This window comes from Solanum verrucosum, unplaced genomic scaffold (assembly GCF_900185275.1).
Source record: "Solanum verrucosum unplaced genomic scaffold, falcon-dt-bn FXZP01000253.1, whole genome shotgun sequence".
Lineage (NCBI taxonomy): Eukaryota > Viridiplantae > Streptophyta > Magnoliopsida > Solanales > Solanaceae > Solanum > Solanum verrucosum.
In genome coordinates this window covers 4,250,339-4,271,743 of record NW_026019984.1, presented here as the reverse complement: position 1 = coordinate 4,271,743, position 21,405 = coordinate 4,250,339, and the positions used below count along the sequence as shown (strand labels likewise).

The 21,405-nt window shown below is 31.0% G+C and overlaps 2 protein-coding genes across 2 annotated transcripts; both read right to left on the bottom strand.

The window, feature by feature from the left end:
* Positions 1-15,572: 15,572 nt before the first annotated feature.
* Positions 15,573-16,334, bottom strand: LOC125818026 (60S ribosomal protein L12-like). Its single transcript, XM_049497530.1, has one exon. It carries the CDS (start codon positions 16,280-16,282, stop codon positions 15,782-15,784), a length of 501 nt encoding a protein of 166 aa, XP_049353487.1. The 5' UTR covers positions 16,283-16,334; the 3' UTR covers positions 15,573-15,781.
* Positions 16,335-17,763: 1,429 nt separating this feature from the next.
* LOC125818027 (uncharacterized) lies at positions 17,764-20,548 on the bottom strand. Its single transcript, XM_049497531.1, has 2 exons — positions 20,248-20,548; positions 17,764-18,015 (listed from the first exon to the last, which is right to left on the bottom strand). The coding sequence occupies exons 1-2, from the start codon at positions 20,516-20,518 to the stop codon at positions 17,819-17,821; spliced, it is 468 nt and encodes a 155-aa protein (XP_049353488.1). The 5' UTR covers positions 20,519-20,548; the 3' UTR covers positions 17,764-17,818.
* Positions 20,549-21,405: the final 857 nt, after the last annotated feature.

The window sequence follows — 21,405 nt, the reverse complement described above, 5'->3', positions numbered from 1 at the left end:
TCAAAACGACCAATGAGTCATTACATATCTTTATGTTGATATTCACTTTTCTTGAAACATTTTTAAAATGGAATAACTGTTTAGTAAATGATATCTTTTTATTTTTCTTATAACTTATGGACCTATAGACCAATGTCTTAGGACCCATTTGGTCATAGATTTTCCAAGTAATATTTGGGGGAAAATTTGGCAAATAGTGTTTGTTCATACAATTTGTCATTATTTGGCAAATATCCCAAATTCCCAAATACTAGTTTTTTCTAGTATTTGGGCCAAATCTCATTATTTGGAATCTTTTAAAAATTGAAATTTTACACCAAACTTTTATCTTTTACAAAAGCACCCTCTATAGTAGTTGTTTGCGTTGTATTACATAATTTTTTACGCGACACCAAAGTAGTGACGAAATATTCAATGCATATGAAAGTGATGATATGGTTGTTGATGAGAATGATGAACAACCAGCTCAGGGTAACAAAGTCATTGGCTTTATCTAATTCACGATGTATGGAATGATGTTTGTTGCACTCACTCCAAACTACCACATTGCTCCAGTGTCATGGACACTACTTGTTATTTGTTGCAACGAAGATCCAATTGACTTGTAATACAAACTTATGATTAGTTTTGATTGTTTTAAAACTTATTGGTATAAATCATATTTTCTAAACAGGTGAAGCATGTTTCACAAATAATATGGCTAAACACATGGTGATTTCAAATTTTCACCCAAATAATATTTGCCAAAAATATTTAAAAATCTATGGCCAAACACTAGCTTAATATTCCTTTGGGAAAATATGAAAATAATATAAGAAAATGTCGATTAAAATCTAAAATTTTGTAAGTTATTATAGTGTAATGCTTCATGAAGCCTAAAGCCGCCTCTGCATATGGAATCAATGTACGGTACTGTACCAATAATGTTTTTTCTAAAAGAAGACAAAAGTTGACAATACCATTTGTGTACTAAAAGATGCCAACATGTTAATTTAAAAGTTCATTAAAATCGGCATTAATATATCTGTATTATTATAAAAATATGATGAATTTTAGTTGCAAGTGAAATAAATTTGCCTAATATTTTCTTTTGGTGACCAGAAAATAATACTATATAATACCATTTCACTTATGGTGCATGATCGAAATATATAAAATTGAATCAAAAATTAAATAAAATTGCAGATTGAGTCAAACCGAAAAAAAATCTGACTAATAATTTGATTGGGCTTAATTTGGTACTAAAAAAAAACCTGAATTGGATTGATTTGATTTTAACTAAAGAAGTCAATCCAAGTTTATTAGTTTTATTTGATTTATAAATTTAAAAATTCAACAAAAATAATAGTTTGATTTCATATCTAAAAAATTCAAATCAATTCGGTCATATACACCCCTAATCAGTGGCGAATTTACAGCCAAAAAATAGGGCACCCGCACCCGTGGTCTCTTCGTAAAATTAGATATTTTATATGTATATTTTTTAAGATTTTGTATAATACTATATTCTTGCACCCGTACTACAAGAAGTCTAAATGGTCCACATGATTAGATGTTGAGCTTTTGACCTTGAGAATTAAGGATCAATTCTCACTTCAATACATTTTACTTGGTGCACCCATGTTCGAAAAATCCTAGATTCGCCTCTGCCCCTAATGCATGTCATACAAGAAGCCACTAAATAGGTGTTCAATTCATTTTTGACTTTAGACCAATAATTAGCTTGAGCCGACACGACAAAAACAATTACCTTTTGGGTTGGCACATGCATCACATGATGTGCTAGCTACTTAATGTATGTCATGTTCGTTTTTACCACGAGTGGTCAAACAGAGTGCTGGGCCTTATCATAGGAGTGGTACATAAGTGAACACTCTGCAACATTGTTGGCCATGAATTTATTGAGTATATCCCAAAAAAAAAGAGCTTCCCCTTTAATGTGATTGAAATTTCATAAACACATTTTAATTAAATTAAAGTCTTATTATTCTTCTAAATTTAATTTTTTTTTTGTTATTTTATACACCTTTTTGCCCTCCCACGCACCTCACCTAAGTGGAGTCATGGAGTGTGTCACGTAAGCTAAAAGGTGTACAAAATTACTAAAAAAAAATGAGTTCAAGAGTAATAGGACCTTAATTTAGTAGTGTGTCTCTTAGATTTTTGTCATATTATAGGTACTTGTGCCTTATCCCTTTTAATATTTTTTCTACAAAAATATTTGTGAAGCCCTTTAACTTCGTTGAAAATGATATGTACTTAACTTTCTTCGCTAGAAATGATAATTGTAGATAGGGTTGTTCATGGTTATAATTAAAAAAATCAAATCAAACCACAATCTAAACCAAACTAATTTAAAAAAAGGGACAATTGGTGTGGTTTCGTTAGGTTTGATTTTAGATTTTGAAAATCGATATATTTGGTTTGGTTTTGATTTTACTAAAAAAACGCATAAACAACCAAATCAAACCGAAAAAAATTTATAATTATTTATATATTATTCAGAAATAAAATATAAATATTTTGTTACATTTTAATTAAGTCATAACTTTATCATTTTCTCAAGTCCAACACTAATTTTTGTTTAACTATTAAAACCCTAAGACCAAGTCCATCAAAATCTATTATTTAATCTTTATCTATCCTAACGTAAAAGTAAAAATTTGATATATAGTATTTTTTCAGTGTTTGCGATTTTCAGTTTTATTTTCAGATTGTAAATTAATTTTAAAAATTTCGTTCATAAATTTCGTTCACACACACTGACTTAACCATTCTCTCAAGTCCAACACTAATTTTTGCTTGACTATTAAAACCCTATCGTTTGGTGTGAAGGATAAAAATAAATAGTGATGTGATAAGTAAATAGTGATGGAATAAATTTTTTGTATCGTGTTTGGTTGCCATGTTTGGGATCCCACCATTTATATCATAGTGATGGGATAAGTTATCTCATATACATGGTGGGATAAGCTATCCCAGGATAGCTAACCCCTGGATAACTAATCCTGGGATAACTTGATCCCAACCAAACGAGCGACCGTCCATCAAAATTTATTATTTAATCTTTATCTATCCTTATGTAAAAGTAAAAATTTGATATATAGTATTTTATGGTATTTTTTTCAGTGTTTGTAATTTTCATTTTTATTTTCAGATTAGAATCTAAACTTTGTAAGTTATTACTAACTCGGCCGATAGTGTAATGTTTCTTGAGGCCTAATGCCGCCCCTGCATGGAATCAATGTACGGTACTGTACCAATAATGATTTTTCTAAAAGAAAACAAAAGTTGACAATACCATTTGTGTACTAAAAGATGCCACCATGTAAATTTAAAAGTTCATTAAAAGCGGTATAATATATCTGTATTATTATAAAAATACGATGAATTTTAGTTGCAAGTGAAATAAATTTGCCTAATATTTTCTTTTGGTGACCAGAAAATAATACTATGTAATACCATTTCACTCATGGTGCATTATCGGAATATATAAAATTGAATCGAAAATCAAATAAAATTGCAAATCGAGTCAAACCAAAAGAATATCTGACTAATGATTTGATTGGACTTGATTTGGTACTGGAAAAAAACCCTGAATTGGATTAATTTGGTTTTAACTAAAGAAGTCAATCCAAGTTTATTAGTTTGATTTGATTTATAAATTTAAAAATTCAACACAAATAATAGTTTTTTGTTTTTTTTTAACTAAGAATTTTTCATTAATAAATAAAAGAACCTTCGAAGAGAAGAGTACAAGCAAGGGGGGTAGACCTTACCTTACCGATCCTATTGCAGTAATTGTCACAATCCAAAATGAGTCATGAATGGCACCTACACTTAACCTCCTAAGTGGGCGAACCAAGGAATCCAAACCCCAACATATATCAATAATTCAATTACGAATAACAACAACAATAATGCGGAAGCTCAAAACTTATTAAAGTAACCAATCAAATAAACCTTCAAAGTCTAACACTTATTATCCCTAAAATCTAAAAGTCATCACATCAAGGACATCTAGTCTTCAAATACTAAGTCTAAGAGTATTAAAGACACCAAGATAAATGAATAAAATAGTTTATATCCGAAAACTAAGGACATCATACCATGACCAAGAGAATCCAACACGAGTTGGAATGAATAGCTCACCCTGGAACCTGATGTGCTGGAGACTGGCTAGAGCTGAGGGCGAGTCGAAGTCACTGATACACTCGCTGCACTCCACAAAAAGAAAACGAAGAAAAACACGAGTAGGGCTCAGTACAGGGCAACATGTACTCAGTAAATATCATCGGCCAACCCAAAATAGAAACTAATATGTAATGAATAATAGTATATAATAAACTATGACACTTAGCAGGTGGCAAGCAACAAACACATGAACCAGTGTCAACAACACTAAAGTAAGTATGTAATCAGTCAACAATATCAAGATCACATATAAGGACTCATGCCTCCAAACCAAACTAATTTGGGAATTGAGTTCTTTGAGATTGAGTACATTAAGTTAATTCAATATATTTTTCCTTTAATGTTACCGTGTCGGAACGTGACACTCCAATCCAATTATACCGTGTCAGAACGTGACACTCCGATCCAATAATATCGTGTCGGAACGTGACACTCCGATCCAATAATATCGTGTCGGAACGTCACACTCCGATCCAATTATACCGTGTCGAAACGTGACACTCCGATCCAATAATATCATTAATTTATCATTTATTATCACCACTTTTCAATTCATTAAGAATATTTCATCAAGCCTCCTTTATTCAAGGTATCACTTCGATAGAGAGGGTTCAAGATTATAAATTCCACAGTGTCAGGATTTCAGATCAATCACAAACCACACAATCACACAATCAAGTACACTAGAGAACTTCACAATATCATCCAATGCATATCAATCACTATTAAGAGTCTATCTATCAAATAGAATAAACCATAACCTACCTCCACCGAAGAACCGAAGTCAAGCAAGCTACTTCTCCAATACTTTTCCTTTCCTCAATGCCTCCGAACCTTTCCAATCTATCAAGTATATATGCATAATTTGTAAGTTAACGAGTCTATAAAAACTTATATTATTCTATGTCTAAGCCTAGACCCAAAAACTCACCTAATTCTATAATCAATTTCCTAAAGTTCAAACCTAAGGGTAAGTCTTAATTCCTCCAATTGGCATAACTTTAACGATATTCGAATAATATAATATAGCTAATATTTAATTGCCTATCTCAATATATTACAACTTACCTTGTATTATGATAATAAAATAATATTAATTAAAAATGGAAGCTAACTGGTGATGTGAGAACCATGCTAACTCATAACACCTATGCCATAAGTAATAACTTGACCTATTCAATTGTATTGCCAACTTCAATCTATTACTATATGATGGTAATAACTAACTCAATTGTCAATCATTAATTGGTCATTAAGAAGTCGTACAATAATGCCAACAACTCACATGAATGACTAACCACGCACGTTTTCCATACAATTTTTAATACATCAACACTAACAAACTAATATAATCTAATCACTGTAGTATCCATTCTTCTCAAATAACAATTTTCTACACCACATATTATAATCATTACGTTCCTCAACTTTGCACCTTTCAATTCTTTAATCTTTTTCCACTATTCATCATACAGACCCAGTAACGATAATTAACCAATAATAAACAATTAGATTGGCACATGCATCACATGTATGTCATTTTCGTTTTTATCACGTGATCAAACAGAGTGCTGGGCCTTATCATAGGAGTGGCACATAAGTGAACACTCTGCAACATTGTTGGCCATGAATTTATTGAGTATATCCCAAAAAAAAAGAGCTTCCCCTTTAATGTGATTGAAATTTCATAAACACATTTTAATTAAATTAAAGTCTTATTATTCTTCTAAATTTAATTTTTTTTTTGTTATTTTATACACCTTTTTGCCCTCCCACGCACCTCACCTAAGTGGAGTCATGGAGTGTGTCACGTAAGCTAAAAGGTGTACAAAATTACTAAAAAAAAATGAGTTCAAGAGTAATAGGACCTTAATTTAGTAGTGTGTCTCTTAGATTTTTGTCATATTATAGGTACTTGTGCCTTATCCCTTTTAATATTTTTTCTACAAAAATATTTGTGAAGCCCTTTAACTTCGTTGAAAATGATATGTACTTAACTTTCTTCGCTAGAAATGATAATTGTAGATAGGGTTGTTCATGGTTATAATTAAAAAAATCAAATCAAACCGCAATCTAAACCAAACTAATTAAAAAAAACGGACAATTGGTGTGGTTTCGTTAGGTTTGATTTTAGATTTTGAAATCGATATATTTGGTTTGGTTTTGATTTTACTAAAAAAAACGCATAAACAACCAAATCAAACCGAAAAAAATTTATAATTATTTATATATTATTCAGAAATAAAATATAAATATTTTATTACATTTTAATTAAGTCATAACTTTACCATTTTCTCAAGTCCAAAACTAATTTTGGCTTGACTATTAAAACCCTAAGACCAAGTCCATCAAAATCTATTATTTAATCTTTATCTATCCTAACGTAAAAGTAAAAATTTGATATATAGTATTTTTTCAGTGTTTGCGATTTTCATTTTTATTTTCAGATTGTAAATTAATTTTAAAAATTTCGTTCATAAATTTCATTCACACACACACACTGACTTAACCATTTTCTCAAGTCCAACACTAATTTTTCCTTGACTATTAAAACCCTATCGTTTGGTGTGAAGGATAAAAATAAATAGTGATGGGATAAGTTATCCCATATACATGGTGGGATAAGTTATCCCAGGATAGCTAACCCCAGGATAACTAATCCTGGGATAACTTGATCCCAACCAAACCGACCGTCCATCAAAATCTATTATTTAATCTTTATCTATCCTAACGTAAAAGTAAAAATTTGATATATAGTATTTTGTAGTATTATTTTCAGTGTTTGCAATTTTCATTTTTATTTTCAGACTGTAAATTAATTTTAAAATTTTCGTTCATAAATTTCGTGCACACACACTTTGTTTTGCTATAAATAATCAATGAAAGATAAATATTTCACATTAAAACTATGATAATTTCTCAAAAAAAAAAAGAATCACACACGTAGTTAACTACTATTAAAATTTGAATTTAAAAAAACTATAAAAAGTTAAAGTAATAGTAAAATTTGATATATAGTAATTTTCAAAAAAATCTCCTTAGTGTTTGCAATGTTAATTTTTATTTTCCTATTGGAAGATACTTAACATAATTAAGATTAAAAATATGATAACCCCCCCCCCCCCCCCTCCCCCCAAAAAAAGAAGAATCATGCACATAGTTAACTATTAGTAAAATTTGAATTTTAAAAAACTATAAAAAGTTAAAGTAAAAGTAAAAATTTGATATCAAATAACTGAAAAAATACTATTATATCAAATTTTTACAATTACTTTAATTTTTTACAGTATTTTAAAGTTCAAATTTTAATAATAGTTAACTACGTGCGATTCCTTTTTTTTGTGGGAAATTATCATACTTTAAATCTAAAATATTTTAACTATCTTTCCACAACCTTTTCTTAGTTATAGCAAAATAAATGGAGATAATAAACTTCTATGTATCTATCTATATATAGTAGAAGAGGAAAATGTATTATATGTCAGGACCATAAAAAAGAATTTATGAATTATTAAAATTAATTTAAAATCTAAAAATAAAAATAAAAATGGCTCACTACTACTAGGTGGGTGCTCTAATTTTGTCGAAAGCCCAAGAAGGTAAATGACTAGCCTCAACCCAATCAGGTGGTGAATTAATTATATAAGTCATACGGCTTAATTCAACAATTTTTGCTCAGACTTTGATTATATGTAACTTCAAATCTAACTTTTGACTATCTTATATGTCCATAAAAAATAATATAGATTACATCGATATTCAAATAGAGATCGGTGAAACTCTTACCTTAAATATGTTGTTGAATAATATTTCATGTTTTCTTCTTGCATTGAAATATCTTAAGTAGTTAAAATTTTGGCTCCTCAACTACTTTTAACGTATTTAATTCACTCTAGAATTGATATGTATTTTATGGATTACTTTCCATTAATAATTATAACCGCCAGAAGCAAAACTCCGTATTATTTTTCTTAAAAAATCTCCTAATTAATTTTACAATATAGTAATTGGCAAAGATATATGTAGGAATGAGACATGTCAAAGGAAATAAGTAAATATTTAGGTTCCTACGTGGAACGTTGTAGCAGGAGACACGTATATAAACATTAACCATTGGGTATTTATATTTATACGTTTAATAAAATGAAATGATCCTATAAAAGATTCTTTTTAGTTTATTTATCAATCGTGAAAAATATAAAAAGATAATTTGGTTCATGAAATATACATCTCGCTTTCGTGTGAGTTTGAGGAAGGGTTGCACTCTAAAATGATATAACGTAGATAGTTAATTCTTATATAAATAAAAATTTATTATTATGAGATTTTTTTTGCGTGTATTAATACATCCTGATTTTTTTAACGGTTTAGTGATCAATGCTCACCATGACAAATGTCGGTTTTTTGGCATTGCTGAATCATAAAAAGAATTGATATTTATGGGCATTTATGTATGTATTAGTACCTGACAATTTTTTAAATATAATTGATAGGCTCTGATAGACCTGAAATTTGATCAGTTCATATAAAATGGCCTGATGATAAATATTCATCATGTTAAAATGTTGTTTTTGGCATTTTTAAGTCATGAAACATGAATCTATGAGTATGGGCATTTTTTATGAGTATTAATAAATGATTTTTTAATTTGATTGACGGATTCCGATTGACTTAAAGTTTTGTACGTCTATAAAATTTGTTCAGTGACCAATACTAACCATGAAAGATATCAGTTTTTGACGTTTAAGAATCATGAAACGCGGATTCATGATTATGTGTTTGTTTTGTGCGTATTAGCTTACTTTTCTGAAATTAATTGACGGATTCCAATTGACCTGAAATTTGATCGGCCAATCAAAAATGGTCAGGTGACAAATACTCAACATGACAAAAGTCAGTTTTTGGCATTTCGAGGTCATGAATTCATGATTAAGAGCATTTTCGTGTGTATTCATATATGCTAGTTTTCATGATTATGAGCATATTTTTTGTGTGTAGTAATAGTTAGTGCATGTAGTTTTTTTAATTAATTAACGAACTTCGATTGATCTGATCAAATCATCAAAAATGACCTGGTGACAAATACTCACCATGTCCATTATTTTTTGGCATTCTGAATGTCATGAAACAAGCATTTATGGTTATGAGCGTTTTTGTGTGTATCTGTACATGTTGATTTTCTTGAATTTCGTTGACAGACTTTGATCAACCTGAAATTCTACATTCTTTAAAAATGGTCTAATGACCAATACGAAACTTCATTTTTGCATTTCAGAATCATATGAAACATGAAATGATGATTAGGAGCGTTTTTGTATGTAATAGTTACATGTCAGCTTTTATGAATTTGATTATCAAACTCCAATTGGCTTGAAATTTTGTTGGTTCATCGGAAAAAAAAACCTGATGACCTATCCTCACCATGACAAAAGTAGATATGTGTATATTATATCTTTCAAACCTTACTTGTAAAACTACATTGGATAGGTAAGTGTCGTTGTCTTTTTACATTTACATTATTAATATATAGAACTTTAATTATTAATCAATACAATGGAGATGAGACCATTATATCAAATTGTTACCAACCATATCATTCACAAAATACATAGGGACATAAAGCACACATGTATACACACAAATAGGAAAGTGAAGAATTTCATCACATCTTCATTCCATTATATATACACACACACATACTCATATATTGAAGATAGCTCACATTGCTCTAACAACTAAATGCAACTAATACCTTTCTTCCCCTTACAAAAAAAAATGCTTAAAAGGGAAGAAGAAACACTAGAGAGATTCTTGAATAAAAGCTAACACTACAACAAATATGATATATAGCTACGAAATTATTAGCTACGACATCCAATTCGTCACTAATTGTTCGCTTTTAGTGACAAAATTTACTTTTCGTGCTTAAATATATGAGACACATACTTTTAGTGACGAAACAAAAAAACCGTAGCAAAGTTTCATCTACTAAAGTTTCCCACCAAAAAATTAATTGGCGCCATTTGTTAAGTAGTGTTAGTCACAAATTTAAAGTTATCAGTGACACATTATTTCGTCACTAATAATGTATCTAATTCATGACAAATTATTTTGTCTTAAAATTTATTGATTTTTTTACCCAAAAAAATTTCATCTAAAAAAATATGTTGTTACAATATCGACAAATTAGAATTCGTAGTTAAATATTATAAGTTTTAGCTATAAGAATTTAACTTTAATTATGATATTTATTTTCGTCACTAATAGTATAAATAATTGGTGACAAAGATTTTATTGTCTCTAAACAATCTGTGATTCAGTGACAACAAAAAAATTGTCACAAAATATGTAAGGTGTTAAATAGCGACGACTTAAAATTTGTAGTGAATAATTCAACTATTTGCTACGAAAAAAATTCATAGCTAAATACAATTTTTTTGCTACAATTGTTCATAATTACAAGTGACAACTTACAAAAGAATAATATAAGTGCTTCATAAGAAATAGACAGAGTCCTTTCTTTAATTGGCGAGGAAAAATATTAAAACCAACGAATTCGGTCCATTTTGTAAAAATGAAAAAGTTCAATTCATGAATTTTCTTAAATTACACAATTATGCATCATTTCAAAAATACAATCCAGGTTATAAGTATCGTGAGTGGGGTACGATTCTGCCACTAGATCACTAATATTTGTTGGTTTAACACTTTTATTTTTTTATTTGATACACTTTTATCGATAAAGACGAAAGAAAAAATAATTCTCAAGTCTTGGTGCTAATTTTTGTGCGTGTCTATTGATTTGTGATTGGTAAACTGCATAGACTAAGTCGATCTATTTGCTTTTGTCTAAAAATATGTAGTTATTTAATAGTAATTCCACAAATGCACGTAGATCAACTATACAGAGATAACATCGACTTACAAACTTAGACTTTGCAAAGGTGCGAAATATTTCATGAATTTCTATTAACTTTTCCATCAGTGTAAAAATTGAAATAAACTAAAAAAATGAAAGCACAAATGAAAGAAACGAACAACCTAGGATTTCAAATATATTATGATGAAGTACTATATATAGTTATGGGTATCAATGTTTTTTTTCTACAAAACAATTGATTTACTGACCGAATTGAACCGATTATTCAATTTTTTAAATAAAATTGAAATTTAAATTTTATTTAAATTTATAATTGTACTATATAATTTTTAAAATGTATAAAAATAATTGAATAAAATAACAGAAACGTACTGAATATATTTAAAGATATGTTAAAAAATATACAGTTTAATTAAAATATAATCTACATTTGAATGAATTGTGGGTGGTAAATTTCATGCAGTTGTGTATGTGTATAAATAATCATATAGTATATTATATCTACAAAAGTTAAATTTGAAAGAAGTGAATGAGTAGAAAATAAATTAAAAATGAGAGACAAGAGAGAGTTGATCTGACGGTAAGCACTCCTCATTTCCAACCTTAAGGTTGTGAGTTCGAATCCCCAAGAAAGCATGATGTGGGAGCTCCTAGAGAGGAGTTTAAAATAAATTTGAGATGGGGGGCGGGGAGGATAATAGGAAAATTAATCTTTTTTATAATAATAAAATTGTCCCTAATTAATACATTTAATAACAAAATAATTTTTGGTATATAAAATATAGTCATTAGCAATAACATAATTTTGTCGGTAGTAATAACCTTTTTAGTGACAAAACATACTATTATCTACAAAAAATATACTTTTTACGACAAATGAATTTGTCACAAATGTTTAAGCATTTGGGGACTATATTTCTTTTTATAGTTAATATAATACTTTTAGCGACGAAGCACTAAATCGTCTTTGTATACTTTTAGAGACACATTTAGTGACGACTGAGCGACGAATTATTTTTCGTCTCACAAGAATTTTAGTGACGAAATATGATTTATAAACGATAAAATTATTTGTCCCTGATAATCGAATTTGTTGTAGTGTAAAATGAGTGATCTTTTTTGTCATCTTCATTTTTTTCTTCTTCTTTGATTGTCTCAAGATTTGGTGAATGAGAAATCTTTGTTGGGAAAATAACAAGTGGTGGTGCAACTTCAATCCATGGCTTCACATTCACCATCTTTTTAGCCATTGTCACTCTATGATATGGGAAAACATGAGAGACATGAAATTCAACCAAAGTAGACATTTACTCAGATAGAAAGTTGACTCGAACACTATGATTGTCAAAATTATCTAGAAAGTACTTTTAATAAGAGTTTGTTGTATTGCTTTGGAGTGTGAAGGAATTGGTTTGATGAAGAAAAGCAAAGGTTTTTGAGGGTGGTTTAAATAGAAGATTCTTGAATGAGAAAATATCAAAGACAATATTGGAAGTGAAAATATTATTGGACGGTTTTATGCAATTCCACGTGTATAGAAAATGTCATAAATGAATGAACAAACAAATAGGCACCCATTTGAAAGCTAAAACTTGGCTTGTTGTGAATGATTGGTTTACTCAACTAACACATGTCCATTTTTTAAGAAAATGGGTCTTTGATTGAAATGTCAAAGCCGACTTTGTCAAGTTGCCTATATGATATCTAGTTGATCATTGGTAACAAGTTTAGGAGACTATCAATATATTATGAGCTATCAGCTTTAAAGCTTGATCTTATTTCTCCTCTTCTTTTGAAAGTTGAGCAATATGTCTCATAATATGCTTTGCATTGGCATTTTTTAAAGGTACGTATAACTTCAAAAGATTCTTTATGAATCAAATAACATTCAAACAGTCGACTCTATCCTCCCTTGTGTGGGTGTTAATCTCTACGAGGAGCAGAAAAAGAAGGAGAAAAGAAGCTTTGATAAATAGTCATAATTAGTGAATAAGTAGTTCAATGCAGAGTTGATCAAACATTCACAGAATGTAAGAACTCGTCCATTAAGAATTTGTTTGGTAGTTGGATAAGAAATAAGTTATTTGTTTGCTAATTTTTATATAACTTATACAACATTTAGCAGGTAGATAGAAAAAACGTTATTCATAAATAAAATTAATATGACGTTCGGTTGACAATTTAGAAACCCGCATAACTAATACATGTACTCCCTCCGTCCCATTTTATGTGGCATTTTTCAAATTTCGAGATTCAAACAAATCTATCTTTGATCGTAAATTTTTCAGAAATCTACATTTTGAACTATCAATTATTGTGACTTATAGTACTTTTATGTAGTTTACAAATATATAAATTTCATTTCAAAAAAATTGAAGATTCCATGCGCAAATTTTCGATCAAACTTAAATTGTTTGACTTTCAAAAAACGAAAAGTATCACATAAATTGAGACAGAGGGAGTATAAGTTATGAGGAAATATATGCACTATTTTATGTAGAACAAAAGATAAAATAACTAATACTTACATAAAGTAATACATAGATTCACTCATAAATAATTCATATATTACTAATATTTGCATAATTATATCCAATTATTAAACGACGCCCAAGTCAGTACCCACAAAAACATCACTAAATTGAGCATCAGTAATTTCATATCCTGTCAAAATTGTGGCATGTAGTACATAGTAAAAGTAAATACTCATTTTTGTACAATGATGGTATTGTGCATATTCTAACTATTCCATTAAACATATATCTACGATGTTGAGTAACTTTGTCCACTAAAATTTAAATAAATTGAAAGAAACGTGAAATATTGGAAGTTCAAGTTGTGACCCGAAAAAAATCACGATGAAATTAACTCTTGTGGTGATATAAAATGAGTTAAAAATTCAAGATAAGGAATATGTATCCTATAGTTGAAGTAACTTGTATTTTGGTGGCATTTGGCAATGGAAATTGGTATGGACACTTAATATGGATGAGAAGATCTTTTAATCATGTTTGAAGAACTTGGAGAACCAAATACCTAGACCAATCATATATAAAGGGAGCTTACCCCACTTCATATTTGGACCGCGACATAGTTTAGGTGTGTAATCGATGATTTAGTCTACTATCTTTACCCTAACCTACAAGTAGAGGTTTGGATGAAGAAAGGGGCACTCAGTTTCCTTGGGTGAGATAGAAATAAATTGACATACACACTCTGCGATAGGTAAAAGGCAAAGAGCCCACCATCTCAGCAAAAGGTAGGGTAAGTCTACGTACACACTACCCTCATCAAACCCCACTTGTTTGATTACATTAGTTATGTTGCTGTTGTAACTACTACACTAGGAGCAGTGCTGCGACAGTCCGGCTTTCTAGAAAAGAACAAGGATGTCTTCTAATAGAGATCTAAGCGTACTTTTTTGCTGGGGCAAGAAAGATCTAAATGTACTGAAGATGAAAAAGTGTCATAAGCTCCATTTATATGGTATAGCCAAAAAATTTGCAACTGATCACACCTGTGTAGCTAAATGAAAATGGTATATGGAAAATAACTATATAGCATATTTAGCCATATGATAAGAACTATCAGAAACACGAGAATTCAAGAGCTTATTATAAATTTATGGAACCGTACCCGAACACACCATACATTTACATGTTAAAGACAACACATCTACTTGGACAAATGAGTTCAGTCAATCTTAGGCTCGACAAGACGAAACAGCCAAAGCAAAGGCAATAGGAGAAGTTACATTAGTACAACAATATACATTGTGTAATCCCACACGTGAGTCTGGAGAGGGTAAAGTATACGCAAACCTTACCCCAAACTCGTAGAGGTAAGGAGGCTATTTCTAAGAGATCCTAGACTCAAGTGCATCAAATCAAAATACTTACGAACGAGGGAATACGGCAATGAAGAAAACATGACAACAAATAAGGAAAGGAAAGCAATATCAAACACACAAAAAGGGAACAATAACGCCATATGGTAACAAATATTAGAAAGCAAGAAGCTATATGAGTAAGACTAATACTACGACATACACACTGCTCTGAACGACCGTGTACCCTAATCAGGGGGCTACTAGCCTCTATACCATTCTATCTAAGGTCATGTCTTCAATGAGGAGCAGTGGAGAAGTTCCATTATATTATATTCGGCAAAAGAAGCACCACGTGGCAAATGTATGTTATTATGCTTAGAAGCACTTGTCAATTGTTCAAAACTAATCATGGCGATAAGATCTCAGAAGAGATCACCATATTCATCAAGCACATAAAGGTATAATATCTAAAATATAAACTGTATAAATTTTTGCTAAAATGACACAAGGAAACAAAATAACTCATCACCAACCGATACAAATAGCATATGAACTATTTTTTAATCTCGCAACAGTAAAATTTAGAAGTAGGCTGCAAAAGGGCAAATTGCAGGTTCGTATGAACACTAAAACCTGTAATGAGAGGCTATGCATTTGAGAAAAAAAAAATTCAAGCTAAAAGCATTCGAATAGATATAGATGATCATTTCAAAATCCTAATAATGCAAAATGAAACAAACATTTTATCAAATTCTGGCTCAACAGAGGATTCTGTATCATCTGATAAATCCAAACTTTAGAACTATTATATTGAAAAAAAAATACAGAATTTAACCTTCTCCTGCAAACAGAATCACGATTCCGTTCTTTTCAGATCTTCAATTCTCAGGAATCTCTACATCGCCATCAGAAATCTCTTGCTGCAAATCCTTTGGATCCTTTCCATCAACCGTGCAACCAACAGACACGCAAGTGCCTAAAATCTCCTTCACAGTTCCACTCAAATCCTTAGCCATAGATCTAGACTGCATAACTTTAGCAATCTCGATAACATCATCAAGCGAGATATTTCCATTATGCTTGATATTCTTCGTCTTCTTCCTATCACGTTCAGGTTCCTTCAAAGCCTTGATCACAAGTGCGGCAGCGGAAGGTACAACTGATACCTTAGCTTGACGATTTTGGACAGTGAGCTTGACGGTGACTCTGAGACCCTTCCAGTCCTTTGAAGTTTCCTTAGCAATGTCTTCACCGATTTTCTTAGGAGAAAGACCGAGTGGACCAATTTTTGGAGCGAGTGAACTCGCCGCTCCGACTTCACCTCCGGTGACTCGGACGAAAACTTCGACTACCTGAGAGGGATCGAACTTTGGCGGCATTTTCGCAGAGTTGTGAAGGAGATGGGACCGGTGCTAGGGTTTTTGCGCAACTTCGTTGATTGAAATGAAGAAATATTAGAGTTATAAGCCTAGGGTTTTTCAGAGCTTAATGGGCTTGTAATCAGTCATTTCATTATTGGGCCTTTGGTTTATCTACAAGTCCATTAGAAATATATTTTTGTATAATTAATGTCCAGAAATTTCATACATTTAGAGGCTAATTATATCATATTTTGAAACTTGAAAGTTTCAGTAATTACAAAAATTTCAAATTATTCAACTCTCGGATACATTTCTTGGTTGTTCATTCATTGCAAATAATACATTACTTAATGTGAGGGATGTATCTGAGAGAGGATTTTTGTAATTTTTTTTAAATGATGGAAAATTTTAGAGATTATGATATCTTATGTTTTGTATTAATGAAATTTTCCTTATATTTTACCTTTGTCATGCATGGACCTAGTATATAGAGGAGGATGAGTAGTGTAACTAGCAATATTCCAGATGTAGATTCAATAGCACCGATTATACTGGAAATAGTAGAGCATCATCTACTCATACTGTCACATTGGAAAGGACTTTCACTTCCTAAATAGAAAGGAAAAGGTCAAGCCCACCTTTCATAAGACTAGCAGTTGGTACTCAATACTTGTATTCTATTCCTCTTAATTATTTTCTCCCGCTTTTTAGAAATATCATAAGAGAAGAAAAAAAATTCATGTAGGTTGGAACCTAGCGGTGATAAATGTTATCCGACTTAGAATACTTGAATTTTTCATTAAGTGTTTCGTATTCAGGCACAAAATCCATTTGTCAACTGATACGAGTTTGAATTGGAGAACGAACTATCTAAAGTAAGAGGTAGCTCCATGAAGGTAGTTTCTTTGACCTAGGATGATAATTGGTTATGATGATGAACACATCTATCACAAACAATTTTTCTACGCCACAAAAATAAAATAAAATTAGCATATATTTTATTCTTCTTAAATTTCACTAGTAAGTAAGACTATATTGAGTATGTTGTTACTATTGTTGTATAGATACACATTGACTTGTTATCTTAATTTTAGGTTGATAAAATATGTTAATCTTAGTAGTTTACAATAAATTAGGTGATATGGCCATTTTTAAGTAGGTACTTTTGTGTTAACGTATCTAGTGTGTATTTCCACACGTAGAGTGTATACAATCCTTACTCTAACTAATTCGTATCTTTAAGTTGACATTCACTTCTTGAAACATTTTTTCGTCAATTGTTTTAAAATGGAGTAACTATTTAGTAAATGATAATCTTTTTATTTTTCTTATAACTTATGGACCTATAGACCACGGTCTAAATTTCCCTTCTACAAAATTGAAAATAGTTGAAAAAATGTTAAGAGTATGATCTAAAATTATGAAAAACAGGTCTCTTGAAATATGGTTTTAGTCTGAAATAGCATTACACAGTTGATTCAACCTTTCTGCCTCAATACAATGTTATTTCACAGCTCATTATGAACTCCATCTATATGATGTACCTGTGCTGCTTCAAGAGTTTGAAGCATATAAGTCTATTTCTGCAACTGTTTCTGGTCCATCAACTGCTGGTTTGATTACAGTAGTGAAGAGTATATTATAGAAAATAGTGAAGAGTAAGAGACCGAACGCTAAGGAAGTCAAAAAGGATCCTTCAGGATCGCGAGTGTCTTCTCTCACTTGGCTGCTAGCACGGGTCACGTCAGTAGCTGCAAGTGTTTCAAGAAAATATCGAGTCAGGAATATTGGCAATGCAAATGAACTTATCAACGTAAATCCCATTTGTGTAATTGTGTCGATAAGTTACAGAGGAAAACAGGTAGAATCAACCTCATATCTTGTGGAAGCAAGACTACTTTTTACTTTCGATATCTATATTTCTTCTTTCTCATTATATGAGAAACTGAGGCTAATCATGTGTTTACCTTTTATTGAGAGTTTCGATTTCAGTGATTCCATTTGAAGCAGAATTAGAGTTCATTGTGCATTAGCATTTAGGAGATGTTATCGTCCTACATAGAAGACGTAGAGTCCCAAAGTGCTATAACAAGCATTATTCAGTTGAAGAATTAACAAGCATTTTAGGGAGGAGAAACAGGATCCCTCTCATGTACCTATCTCTCACCTTCATGGTACTCCTATACCCCTGTGACACCGCTATAACCACAACTTATCGAGCTGATAATTTCAATCCTTAAGAAAACCATGGACTTCCACAAGATTAGAGAGCCACCAAGAGTCAAGACTGATAAAAAAACCACTAACAGACCGGTGATGTTGTGTTGCTAGCATTTTGATGAAAAGTAGAGATCACAAACAGAAAATTTTTGAGACTCCATTCATACTCTTGTTTCCAACTTTGAAGAACGAAAAGAGACCACTTTGATCTTGAATCTTTAATCAATCGTTGACAAATGTGAACTATGGAGAAAAACATCCCAATGCCAGAATCAGATAGGTAGAGATTAAAAGAGTTAAAGGTGTTCCTGGAAGATCTTTTGAACTGGAAGAAGAAGAGGCGACAAATCTTGTATTGCAAATTGAAAGTAGATGGCATTTGGAAGACAATCAAAAGAATAACAAACGAGAACGAAGAAAGGTAAGTACAAAATATCAACATAAGCAGGCAGTTGGAATGGGGTGAGATCAAATCAAAATACAGGAAAGGTAAGGCATTTGCTCAACTAAAATAACCATTAATTGAAACAGGCTTCTTTTCGATATAGACTATAGGTGTCTATTTGTTGTTTCTTGGTATGATCTGCGAGAATTATGAACAATGGAAGTACACCATCCAAGAAACAAGTTGTATATATTCTTTTCACCATGATCCTAAGAGAACTTTATGACCTCATTACCAGCTCAATTAAACTAAGCAACAGTTCCCAAGATTGTCCAACGAAAGAAGGTTAATATTTTCAATGTCTCACTTCAACTATTGATTAAATAAAGAAAGTTTCCCCTCGTCTCAACTATGAAATAGAGTCGATCCAAGCACTTAACAACAACAAAAATGAGTTTGAATAGAACTTTTGTTTGGGTTGATTTTGAACAAGTCAGCTCAAATCATTCAAAACTTTCCTACTTCTCCCTTTAAATTTTTCTTAGCAAGTAACAAGACATACAGATTTAAATTATTAGCGCTCTTAACATCGTTATACTGTCCTCTTTTGGCCAATGCCCCACGATTTCAGCAAAAAGCCACACACAATTAAGAATATCTCTATTCTCTACACCTCATATACAACAGCAGCAGAGACAGCATAATAGATACAAGTTCAGCAAAATCTAATACCTTTGGCTCAAATTCTGTATTTGTGTTTTAAAAAATTATTAAATATGTAGCAATAACCAATCCAAAACCCATAATGTAAAAAAAAAAAATTATGATCCAGAACCCATAATTTAAAAATTGCATAATACATAAACGTGTCCTTTAACTTGGACTCATCTGACATCTATGCGCTCCAACTTTGGATATGAGCAGGTAGACATTTGAACTTGTATAAAGTTTAATAAGTAGACATATGTGTCCTACTTGGTGTCCTATATGGCAATTCGTATCCTACAGAGCATCTTTCGTGGCGTCCTATGTGTATTATATCAACTAACATGTGTGTCTAACCAAAGTTGAAAGGCATAGATAACAACTGATACCAACTAAAAAGTACATATTTATATATTATGCATTTAAAAATCCTATTTCGCCTCTGCTTATAGCTTTTTTTTTATCAATCTCTGACATGAAAAGGGAATCTTAGTAGCTTAATCAGTTGACTACTGAAATTTAACCTTGTTGGTAACCATTCAATTCCCCACCTTCTACTCCCTTCCCTCATATAAAAAAAATAAAATATTTATTTCACCAGAAAACACACATTCCATATCCATACACGTAGGACTACAAAACAATTTTTATAGAGATAAGAAAAGTGGATTACCCCTAATCTTTGGAGGGTCAATTTGTTTCTGAGAAAGGGTTTGAAGCTGTTCATCAAGTTTTCTCAAAGCTTCACGGGCTTTATCTGGGTCAATTTCAAATTCAGAATCTTTTTCCACAGCTTCAACCAAACAAATTTTTCTTCTTCTATTCTTCTTGAATAAATTCCATCTTTTTGAAACAGAGGTAGTTGGATGGGTGAGGAAGAAGAAGATAGAGGGATTATTCCAAGGGTTTGTGTGAAGAGAGAGACAATGGTGAAATTGCAGCATTTGATACTCACTATCACAGGGGCAATAGGTGAAGTGTAGTTATGGATAAAGTATAAATTTGTTTGGTTTATCATCTCTCACCAATTTCTTTGTGATTTTTGGCTATTACAACACACCATCTCCTCATTTCTGATCGTGCATAAATTGATATTTAAATTCAAAAAATTTAAATAAGTAGATATATATATACATTTTTCGTGGCATAATATAAATTAATTGTTATGTAAGATAATGAATGTATCTTACGTGAATTGTTATGAAGAATGTATGTGTCTACTTATTCGATTATATATGATTTTAAAAGTCTACTCGTACATATTCAAAAGTGGATGACATAACTATCAAGCTGAGACCAAATTAAAGGCACATTTAATTTAGGAAAAAATATGTCATTTTTTAAATGGTCATTCAACTCATAAAAAAAACATTTTATGGGGTCGTTTGGTAGAGTGTATAAGAATAATACAAAATATAGTGTATTAGTAATGCTTGTATTAGTTATGTTTGCATTACCAACAATGGTTGTGGTGGAGTGGTAAGTACTCCTCCATCCTTAACCAAGAGGTCTCGGGTTCGAGTCTCCTTGGATACGGAGTCGCCTTTGTTATGGAGTGCTTTACCCCCAATGTGGGACTTTCCGGTGCAAATCTGGATTTAGTCGAGCTCCAATGTGGGTACCGGATACGGAGGAAAAACAAAAAAAAAATTAAAAAATTATGCTTGCATTAGTTATGATGAGATTTTTTTTATGCAATATTTGGTTTGATGTACTAAAAATATTATGCATTACATAATTTTTTTAGAAAAAATATTTGTTTACAAAAGTACCCTCCACAAATATAGTGGAAAAGATGTAAAAAAAAAAATTGAGGGTAAATGTGTCTTTA